Raw genomic sequence first — 12,049 nt, 5'->3', positions numbered from 1 at the left:
CAAAAATTCCTTTGGAAACTTCCTTTATCTCTACTTCTCAAGATATATGTTGGCAATCATCCCCCAACTAGATAACCCACTGATATACATCTGAAAGATCTCATGACTCAGATTTTATTAGACAGTAATAAATGACCTTCTCCCCCCACCCCCACAACAGCTAGCCCCCTCCAGGTCTTGGAAACCTTGCTTCCAAAATTCCTGAGAGACTTATGCTCTCCCTAACCCCCGCCCAACTTGAAAGTCTATAATGGGCCACTCCTTGTGACCCTGGTGCAGTTCTTTCTGCTCATGGTCCTGTCCTCTTGCTTTAAAAAACCACCTTTTTGCACCAAAGACATCTCAAGAATTCTTTCTTGGCCATCGGCTCCAAATCCCAACATCATTCCTACATCATTAGGACCTGGTTTTACTCCCTCTTAACCCCGTCTTCCCCTCTGCCCCACTTGGAGGAGAGAGCACTGTAAACTTTTAACATTTTTGGCCCACTCACCTTTGGGAATTTGGGAGCCCTTTCTCCTATCTGGCAGATAAAATAAAACCCAAAGGCATCACTTTAGCCACCATGGCCAAAAGCAACTAGCCTCCTCTCGAGCAGAGAGTAGGATCTATCATTTTCAGGTTCCACCACTAACTTTTACCTCTCACAACACACAGCTCAGCTGCTGCTGCTGCTGCTGCTGCTGCTGCTGCTGCTGCTGCGTACCATGGATAGCCCCGTAACCACCTGACCACCAGAGATTCATCATACCCTGTCCCCTACCCTTCCTTTCCCAAAGACTGCTTTCATCGTGTTTCAGTGAGTGAGTGTCAGCCTAGCAAATCCTACTTCTGATGCTAGCTGACTTCAGAGGTCCCCAAGACCTCCCCAAAATCCATGATTCTCTGGGAGGACTCTGCGTACTGCTGTACTCACAGCTGTAGGTTGTTGTAGCAAAAGGATACATACAAAGCAAAATCAGCATGGGACAAAGTCCAAAGGACACAAGGTTTCCAGCAGTACTCTTCCAGGGGAGTCATAAAGGAAGTACTTGATTCCCTTGATTCCCGTAGCACATGTGACATCATAGGTGAAATGTAACCTTCTAGGGAAGCTCATTAGAGACCCAGTGCTTGGAGTTTTTAATGGAGACCAGTCATGTACCCAGTCTCTGCCTGGCATGTATCAAAATTACAGGCTCCCAGGAGGAAAACACATGTTGAGCATAAACCACATTGTACAGACAGTTTAGGTACAATGAGTCGCTTCTCTCAGGGCAGTGGGAACCCTTCCAAAATCTAACCCAGATTCTAGCCAAGGCCCCTCTTTTCAAAGGATAACAGCTATGCCTAGGGTAACAGTTTTCTGCACATCATCCCAATAAACATTTTTTGAAAATGAATAAATGACTATCAAGAGGGGAAATGATTATGTGGTAGTGTTTACTACTGTAGAATACTCATAGTTGTTGTTTTTTGTTTTTTTTAAGATTTTATTTATTCATGAAAGAGACACAGAGAGGCAGAGACCTAGGTAGAGAGAGAAGCAGGCTCCATGCAGGGAGCCCGATGTGGGACTCGATCCCAAGACTCCAGGATCATGCCCTGGGCTGAAAGCAGACGCTCAACCACTGAGCCACCCAGACATCCCCTCATAGTTATTTTTAAAGGAACATTTTTATTGCAGATAACAAAATCCATCAAATGGTGGCAAAAGCAAAGGTTTCTTTTGGTTTCATAGTTCAGGGCTTGTGCCATCAAGGACTCGAGCTCCTTTCTCTCCTATTCAGTCTCCTTGGTAAATTAGCTTCATCTTCACGTTTGTTCCATGTGGTCACACCTGGTGATGGCTATCCCTCCAGGTCCTGGGTCCTCAGGAAGAAGTGATACCTGTATCAGAAGGGCAGGAAACTCCCCTAGGAGCCATCAGTAAAACTTCCAAGACAGTCACTTGACCATCCCTACAAAATCCATGATTCTCTGGGAGGACTCAGCATACAGCTGTACTCACAGCTTTAGGTTGTTGTAGCAAAAAGATACATATAAAGCAAAATCAGCATGGGACAAAGTCCAAAGGACACAAGGTTTCCAGCAGTACTCTTCCAGGGGAGTCATAAAGGAAGTACTTGATTCCCTTGATTTCCGTAGCACATGTCTACACAAGATGAGGAAAAGGCTAAGAATTGACAGACAATCTGCAGTCTGCCACCTGGAACAATGGTAGTGTTAAGTGAAAGTCACATTGCACATAATTCACTTAGAATGACCCTTGTATTGGTCAGGGTTCTCCAGAGAAATAGAACCAAAGGCTATCTGCTGGCATGATTACTTCTTGGTCTTTGTTCTGTTAGACCTTCAGCTACTTGAATGAGGCCCACCCACATTATGGAGGGTAGTCTGTTTTACTCAAAGTCCATTGATTTAAATGCTAATCTCCTCCACAAACACCTCATCCAGAAACATCCCAAAATAATGTTTAACCTACTCTCAGGGCACTGAGGCCTAGCCATGGTAATGCACACAATCAACCATCACAGTTCCCTTTTGTGAAAGAAAGGCCTTTTTCCCCCCATGAATTAGCAAGTGAGAAGAAAAATTAACTACTTTTCTACTAACAGCTGTTACCTCGGGAGAAAAGAGGGAAATAAGCAGTGGTGTCTAATGATGACTGTGATTTTTCTTTAATTTTGTATACTTTGCTAGCTTGGATTATCTTTGTTACAATAAACACATTATCCAGATAGTCTTAAAAATAAAAAAAAAAATAAGTCAAATAATGAGCCTCTTGGCGCTGTTTCGAATGACTAAATCCTGCTTAAATTGGGTTCTGAAATAAGCAAGTTGGTCGAGTAATAAGATGGCATTGCTGCATCAGTGTCACTTGCATGGGGGTGGCTGGGAATAAACCAACCTTACTTTAGTGATCAGATTTAACAGAAGATAGATGGTTAAGGACACAGACCATTCCCTACAACGGGTGCCAACTTTAATGAATAAAGGTTTTGTTATTGTTGTTTCCTTTATTTTGTTTTGTACAGTTGTGTAAGAAATTATTTTTGCATTTAAGAGACCATCTTTGTGGAAAAGTGCATGAACAGGGGCCTTTGAAACTCTAAGGACTATCTTTGAAGCCATTATTTAGAGAAGCTCACTGTTCTAAATTGCAGTTTTCCTGAGCAAGTTTCTATCTGTATGGTTTCTGATAGTGCCTGTCATTTAAGTGTCATGAAGCTTGTCACTTTTTTCTGGGCACACGGGCCAGTGCTTGCTTCTATTTCTACTTTAAAATGATTAGTTAATTTCTCACAGAGAGAAGTGAGCTCGTAAACTCTGATCTTAACTTTTTGTTCATTCTCCATGTTTACATTTCATTCTTCTGAAAATTCTGTTTTAATCGTTAAGCAGGGCCTCCCTGCATATAGTCCACTTGTCTTTCCTTTGTTCCTTAACATATGTAATTTCTCAACTGTAGTTAATAATTCTCAGCATTGAGTAAAAGCAAGCTCTTGTAGCAAATTATATAACATTGGTATTTTCCCTAAGAGATTGTTATCCCATATTTCCATAATAAACACCTCTTTATTTGCTTTGTCTCAAATATGGTTTTTACTTTTTTTTTTTTTAAGATTTATATATTCATGAAAGACACACAGAGGCAGAGACAAAGGCATTTTTCCTGATGGTTGAGTTTTTATCTTGGTGTTTACTAAAATTGATGAACACTATATGACAGTTGAGGTTGATCGCTTTTTAACATTAAATGATTGTATTATAACTATTTTCTACTACAAGTGTGTTTTACTAAAATGCTACTTACTGGGCAGCCCTGGTGGCTCGGCAGTTTAGTGCTGCCTTCGGCGCAGGATGTGACCTTGGAGACCCGGGATGAAGTCCCACATCAGGCTCCCTGCATGGAGCCTGCTTCTCCCTCTGCCTGTGTCTGTCTGTCTGTCTGCCTGCCTCTCTCTCTCTCTCTCTCTCTCTCTGTGTGTGTGTGTGTGTGTGTGTGTGTGTCTCCTGAATGAATGAATTAATGAACAAACGAATACATAAATAAGTAAATTAAATAAATAAATAAATCTTTTTTAAAAATTAAAATTTAAATAATGCTACTTATCTTTTATGTTTGGAAGTACAAAATTGCTTCAAACAAGCATCATGATTAAGTAGTTTTCTTATTAACAGACCATTCATATGAACTTACAGATACAATATCAGTCTTTATTGGCAGTGTAAATCCCCCCCAAGATGAGAGAAAATTGCAAAGCTAAATCCCTTACCTTTGTTTTTATGGATCAAGAAGTTGATATTTTTGGGTTTTGTTTTGATCTTACCATTAGAAATGAGGAAAAGATAGTGTCTATTCCCAGGACATTTAACTCAGTTCATATAGCAACATTCTAACCACTGTTGCATTGCTTCCTCTCTCGTGGGATTCCTTCCATCAGTGTTCAGATATGCTGTAATAGTTTATATTTTAAAAACCAGAACCCCTTCCAGTAACCACCTTACTCCCCTTTGTAGCATCATTCTTTGAAAGATTTGTCTGTATTCACTGATTTCACTTCCTCTCTTCTCACTCTGTTATCTGACTCCCATGATGCTCAGGTCCCCTCAAGACCTGTAAATCTACTTGATGCCAGTCATAATTTTTATTGCTGGATACTTGGCCAGTTCTTGGTCCTCATCTTACCCCTCACATTTTTTTTTTCCTACTCTGAAGATGCTCTCATCACTTACCTGTTGGTTTTCTGGAATCTATCTGATCTTGAAATACAAGGTTACCCTGACACCCAGCCTTTGATCCTCTGCTCCTGTCTATGCCAGGTTTTTAGGTAATGGCTGCACTAAAGGTGATTTAATCAATCTCCTATTGTTAGACTTTTGAGTTCTTCTTGGTTTTGTATCTTTATACACAAATACATTCTTACACACATCTCTTTGTACCCTTATGGGAGCATTTCTACAAGTAAGCATCCTAGAAGTAGAAAAATGTGATCCAAAGTATGGACTGTATAAATTCTAATAGGTATTCCTAAAAGTCCCTTTTTAAGAGGTTGTACTGATTGACACACTCCTACCAGCAGTATGAAAGTCCCCATTAACCTGTACCCTGGCAACACTGAATGACTTCAGGTTTAGGATTATTGTTTGGGTTTTCGTCTTTTTTTTTTTTTTTTTTTAACTTTTCCTAGTTTTCTTGAATGATTTTTTTTTTTTTAAGATTTTATTTATTTATTCATGAGAGACAAAGACTGAGAGAGAGAGGGAGAGACACAAGCAGAGGGAGAAGCAGGTTTCATGCAGGGAGCCCGATGAAGGACTCGATCCCGGGACTCCAGGATCATGCCCTGGGCTGAAGGCGGATGCTAAACCACTGAGCCACTCAGGGATCCCCTGATTTTTTTTTTTTTAACTGGCTTTGCAAGAGCAATTTTTAAAATATAAACAAAAATAAATATAAAATTTTTAAAAATAAAAAGGGGGGGATGTCTGGATGGCTCAGCGGGTAAGCATCTGCCTTTGGCTCAGGGTGTGATCCTGGAGTCCTGGGATAGAATCCCACATGAGGCTCCCCGCATGGAGCCTGCTTCTCTCTCTGCCTATGTTTCTGCCCCTCTCTCTCTCTCTCTCTCTCTGTCTCTGTCTCTGTCTCTCATGAATAAATAAAATCTTTTTAAAAAAAAAAGTTATAAAAATCTTACTGTCAAGGTTTAAATGGATTGTGGTACTGTGTCATTATTATAGAGTCAAAACATGATTCCTTATCTAGAACTATGATCTTTTTTACAGGAAGGTGCAAAATTGGCTTAATGACAGATTTTTCCCCCTTTCATTTTTAGAGTTAGGTTTGACTACTGGCTGTCATTAACTTAAATTGCATAATCAGTCAGCTTCATTGTGCCATAGCAGTAATTACCATTGTTTTTAAAACTAGTACTATTTTTGTGGCAGTTTTTAAAATGATAGCTTTGAAATTCTTGCAGAATCTCTCCATGGAAAGAAAATTAACTGAAATTAACACTATTGTGAGGACTTGAGATAATTGACTTGGAACTTGCAAGTCCCAGTTAGTAACTTTGAAAAGAATTTAAAACAAGTTTAAAAGGTAGTAGCAACTTCCGGGTTGTGGTTTTGCTTAGAGAAGGTAACTGAGAGATACAAGTTTTCTTTCTGATTACATACTAATAAACACATTATTTAGACCAAGTTTCACTCTAAATTGGTGAAGCACATGCACCCTGGGGATTCTTTCTACTTAAGTTAGTGCTGAATCAGCAGTAGGTTAAAACCTTTTGTTGCCAAAAACCTTTGGGTTCTTTCCAGTTTCTTCTGGTGTATACTTCTATCACATGAAAGAATTCTTGCATATACTTGCATCACTTAGGACACTTGGCAAATTAGGATCTTATGGCAAGCTATTTGTTTTTAAAACAAAATGTCTATTATAGAAAAAAATAAAATATTTTTTAAACTATTATATTATTTTAATTTGAAATTCAGATTTACAAACTGCTATTTTACAGGTACTATTTTTTTTTCAAGCAAATTTGAATCTAATAGCAGTCCATAGGAGTGCCTTTTTTCAAACTCTGTACTTAAAATGACCCCTCTGAGGTCATTGCTAAAGGGTACTTTGCTTATAAATTGTACTAAAGATCATTTCTTATAAACACAGATCAAAGTATTTGCCTCTAGTTAGTGATTACCAGGATGGTGAATGACACTTACCTGGTGGTAAACCGTTTCATAACTTACTGAAAATAGCTTTCATAACGTATCTTAGTATGAATTCTTCTTTGCAGTGGCAAGAAAGAACATCCATTTCCCAGCCTTTCAGAGCTGGAGAACCTGTGATAGTAACAGTACCATCTCTTAAACACTTATTACCTTAAGTGGTAGGCACCATGATGGGTCCTTTATATATATTATTTACGTGCATCTTTATGAGTAACTATGCAGCAAGGATTGTTACCCCTATTTGTAGATAAGTTATCTGCAAATGATTTTATAGATAAGAGGAGAGGTTAAGTTATGCCTTGGTAGTTAAGTGGTTGAGCATCTGCCCTTGGCTCAGGGTGTGGTCCCAGAGTCCTGGGATCGAGTCCCGCGTCAGGCTCTCTACGGAGAGCCTGCTTCTCCCTCTGCCTAGGTCTCTGCCTTTCTCTCAGTGTCTCTCATGAATACATAAATAAAATCCTTAAAAAAAAAAAAAAAAGGAGCAATTAACTACTTTGCTCAAAGTATACAGCTAATAAGTGGTAGGGTTTGAATCAGGCATTCTGAATCCAGAGCTTGCTCTTAATCACTAAGTGATGATGCCTAATTAAATTAGGCATGTAAAAGCAACCCTTGGAAGTTGATGTATACTCACACCTGTTTATGGTTCTGGGCTCAACCCTGGCCCTCTGGTCTTCTCATGAACTACTCACTTGGCACTCTCAAGCTTACTCTTGGCTTCCAGTCTATGAACCAGAGACCTTTCTCTTTGACTACAGCTGAAAAGATGTCTAAGAGTCTTTGTTTTTTGGCGCCACTTTGAATGTAGCAGGATCAAAGCTTCACTTGTCTCTGCCCTGATCCATTTCATCCGTACCCAGTAACCTACTCTTTCTTTAGTGTTCTCCTAGTGAGGACAGTCATCCCCTCACTTCCTGAAGCCTAATACCTGGGAGGCTTCTATACTCCTCCCCTCTCACCTGCACATCTAGTCAGTAAGTGGGGCTGTATCTACTTCCTTAGCATCACTTGAGTACATCCACTTCTTTCATTCCATCGTCCTCTTCAGGCTACCATGACCTCTCGATTAGACTAGTCTCACAACTTTTAAACTGGTCGCCTTTTCACCTAGCCTTGCTTTTCTCCAGTCCATTGTCCCCTCTCTTAATAAAAGTGGAAGTATGAGCATGTCACTCCTGTTTAAAACTCTTAAGTGAGTTTCCAGTGTTCCCAAGATAAAGCCCAAACTCCCTAATTAGATTTATCAGAATCTTTTAGTCTAGCTTCTTTGTGCTGCTCTAAGTGTAACCTCTTGTGCACTTGGGCCTGCACACTGCATGTTCTAACACACTGAACTTTTTGTATATTTTCTAAAGTGCCATGCTGTCATTCATTTGCTTCTTAGCGCACATAATTCCCTCTGTTTACAGTACCTCCGCCACGCCACCCTGAAGCAGTTAATTCACCCTCTGCTCCTACATATCTGTGAAGTTCAGTGATAAACCTCAGTTCCTGACAGGGGAGGCTTTCCTTTCCGTAACACGAGTCACATTTTTGTTTAATGTCTCTCTTCCTTGCTAGGCACTAAGTTGTGTAGAGCAGAGACCTGTGCTCCACCTCATTTCCAGCACCTGACACAATTCCCAGTGCCCAAAAGATACTCAGAGCTTAAGAACAGATTAGAGATATGATCTCTACTTTTAAGAAGCTCAGGGTGTTGTGAGAGCAAGAGTATGGTAACAAAAAAAAGAACCTCAGATATGGTAAGTGCTCTGAAAAAAATGCTGTGGGATCACAGAGGCGTACGTGAATGATGAACTTTATGTGGGGGAGCATTTTCCCTGAATGACTTTTTACTATTAAAGAAACTGACTTATTACATTCAGATAGAAAAAGGGGGATTTGTGCTGAGCAGTGGAGGTGATTCAGTGGCATTTGCCTTATATTTTGCTTGCTAGTTAGTCAAGAGTTTTATAGTAGACTTCAAACATAAGGTTATCAGATCTCAAGACCTTCAGAAATTCTAAAGCTGGATACAAAACTGTCATGTACATGAAGCCAGTCATGTTCACTAAGTTGACCCGCCCTTAAGTCATCCTAAAGAAAATTGATGCTGACCCTTTCATGTTCCCCATTTCAAATCATGTAGTTTTGTCTTCGAAATCTAATGATTGAAATTCACAGTATTAAATCCATAGATACCAGAGGTGCTATTCATGTTTAGAGTTTTTTCTTATCTTTTCAGCTCTGACCGCCATTGAAGGCACAGCACATGGGGAGCCCTGCCACTTCCCTTTTCTGTTTCTGGATAAGGAATATGACGAATGTACCTCAGATGGGAGGGAAGATGGCAGATTGTGGTGTGCTACAACCTATGACTACAAGGCAGATGAAAAGTGGGGCTTTTGTGAAAGTAAGTATTGCTCAGTAGGAGGCGTGTCCACATTGCTTTATGTCTCATACAATTTTAAGCCTTTTCCTAGCCATCCTTTTCCCACCTTCATCAAAAATGGTCAGCATCGACATAGTTACAGTCTTACAGAATGTACTTAAGAACAGGAAGCATGCAGTATACTCCCTCCCAGGCTGTCACTTGGGCAGCTTATCACATTCATGTTTTATTTAGAGATGATTTTCTTTTGGTGTGCATACGTTGTTCTGGAAACCCTCAGGCAGGCTGCTAAATTAATCAATGTAAAACATTTTTTGGCAATAAGGAAAAACAGAACATTATGCTAAAGGTTAATTAATAGTGCATAGATGAAAAATAGGTAATACCTTTTTTTAAATACTTTGAGTGAATGTGCTGTGCTAAGGTAATTTGACAGATATAGTATATTTATAAGATAATTTGATGGGTATAGTATATTTCACTGCCCTAAATGTTAGTATTGCCTCTAGAGGCAAGCTGAGTTTTTGGGAAAAACTTAATTTTTTTTTTAAGATTTTATTTACTCATTCATGAGAGACACACACACACACACACAGAGGGAAAGGCAGAGACACAGGCAGGGGGAGAAGAAGGCTCCATACAGGGAGCCTGACGTAGGACTCGATCCCAGGACTCCAGGATCAGGCCCTGGGCACTAAACCACTGAGCCATCTGGGCTGCCCAACTTTCTAACTATTAAAAAACAACAGAAAACTTTGAACATACCTCTTTTGATACCAGATAATATTTTCAAAATAATAGCTCTGATAGAATATTTAGGCATTCCTTAGAATAGCATCAAATATAGTCCATCTTTGGATGTGGGCCAGTACGATTAGGTACTCTTGTTTAATATACCAAATTTTGCTTTTCTATTACAAGAAGAAGTCACTTCTATTTCTATAAAACTCCTAACAAAATATTCAGATGTCTCTTGTTTTGTTTTTGGTTTTGTTTTTAAGATTTTATTTATTTATTCACGAGAGACACAGAGAGAGAGAGAGAGGCAGAGACACAGGCAGAGGGAGAAGCAGGCTCCATGCAGGGAGCCCGATGTGGGACTCGATCTGGGTCTCCAGGATCACACCCTGGGCTGAAGGTGGTGCTAAACCGCTGAGCCACCAGGGCTGCCCTCAAATGTCTCTTGAAGAGTTTTAGATATCTGTTAAAATGCTTTACTACAGTAGCAAAATATAGGGGAAATCTATACCAATGCTATGATTTTCTATGTCGTATCAGTACTTAGGAAAAAAAGAGAACTTGAATATTAAATCAAGTTCTATATTTAATAAAAACCCTTTTTTTTTTTCAACTAATTTTCTGTTATGTAATAAATCAAGTATTTCCTTCTTGTAAAGATGGCGCCTTTCAGGTGAGGCTAAAGTGTCCTTTGACTACAATGGTCCTTCAATTTTAGCTCACCTTGCTATATAATCAGAAGGCTCTGCTGGAATTTTGGTTGACTTAGATGAAAAGTTTAGAGTTACTAGCAGAAAAGCAACTTCCGAAAAATAGGTTGATACCCCCTTTCTTAAAAGAAAGTTGTTTTAATGAGTTTTATTTAGTTTTTTTTTAAGTCTTAACTTTAGTCAGATAAAGGCCACACATAAAAGCAAATGTCCTTAAAATCACTGGGGGGATCCCTGGATGGCTCAGCGGTTTAGCAGCACCTTCAGCCCAGGGCGTGATCCTGGAGACCTGGGACCGAGTCCCAAGTCGGGCTCCCTGCATGGAGCCTGCTTCTCCCCCCTGCCTGTGTGTCTCTGCCTCTCTCTGGGTGTCTCTTATGAAGAAATAAAATCTTTTAAAAACATAAAAATCAAAATCAAACTGGGAAATAGTGAAAAATCATTGTGTTGGTATCAGTATCTGGTATCTTTCACCAGAAGAAAGAATATATACTGAGTTTTGACAGATAATTGGTATAAGATGAAACTCCATTTAAAAGCATCTGACTTTTTGTTTTTAGCTGAAGAAGAGGCTGCTAAACGGCGGCAAATGCAGGAAGCGGAAATGATGTACCAGACAGGAATGAAAATCCTCAACGGAAGCAACAAGAAAAGCCAAAAAAGAGAGTAGGTAGCACTGGTCCATCCATTCTGCTTCTGACGTAGGCCACTACTCAGATTAAAAAAAGTGCGAAGTACTTGTTTTAATGCACTGCCAAAGACAGAGGATTTCTCTTAGTTCGTAATTTCAGAAGACCTAATATGACCTATGGACATTAGGGCATTACTTTTATCAGATTTCAGCTCATTGGGCTAAAAAGATTATAAATATTCATCACAAGAATGAACAATAAGCAAAATGGAAATAATTAAAGCTGTAATAGTTTCTAAGAGACAAGAATATGTATACTCTTCAGAATTCAAAATGACATAGAACAAAAGGAATTGTTGTCAGGTGTTTTTTCTGTTTTTTGTTTTGTTTTGTTTTGTTGCTTTGTAATTGTCTTGCAGACAAACACTAGAATTTAGGAATTTGGAAAGAATATAAAATAAGTTGTCTTTTAACATTTTATGTCCTTAATTTCAGCTGACTCTTGTTATAGTCTAAACAACGATATTAAAAGGAAATTGCAGTGTTTATCATTGGATTATGTACTGGATACCACAGTATTATAATTCTTTCGACTATTCTAAAATATTGAAATAACAGAGCTGGTACCCTATATAAAAACAAAAGTAGCCCAGAATGTTTTCTACATATTATAAGTAACACAAGTTAATGGAAATCAAATATCACAGGGATTCTATAGAATGAGGAATTGTTTATTCTGTGTTTTAATAGATTTTGTTAAAAATTTTTTAATTTAAAAAAGTCTTTTTCAATTTAAGTTAAATTTTTTAAAAGAGTGTTTTTTTGTTTTTGTTTTTGTTTTTGTTTTTGTTTTAATTTAAGTAATCTCTACACCCGCGT

General features: G+C 38.8%; 1 protein-coding gene across 2 annotated transcripts in view; it reads left to right on the top strand.

Moving 5' to 3' along the window:
- Nucleotides 1-12,049, top strand: part of SEL1L (SEL1L adaptor subunit of SYVN1 ubiquitin ligase) — a 57,537-nt gene that overhangs the window by 14,945 nt on the left and 30,543 nt on the right. For both annotated transcript variants that reach the window (XM_072762177.1, XM_072762178.1), the window contains 2 exons: nucleotides 8,945-9,112; nucleotides 11,100-11,205. In XM_072762177.1, coding sequence (XP_072618278.1) covers nucleotides 8,945-9,112; nucleotides 11,100-11,205 — 274 coding nt within the window. The remainder of the gene's footprint in view (nucleotides 1-8,944; nucleotides 9,113-11,099; nucleotides 11,206-12,049) is intronic.

This window comes from Vulpes vulpes, chromosome 6 (genome assembly GCF_048418805.1).
Source record: "Vulpes vulpes isolate BD-2025 chromosome 6, VulVul3, whole genome shotgun sequence".
NCBI lineage: Eukaryota > Metazoa > Chordata > Mammalia > Carnivora > Canidae > Vulpes > Vulpes vulpes.
Note: the sequence above shows the minus strand (reverse complement) of the source record. Positions and strands in the feature narration are given on the sequence as shown.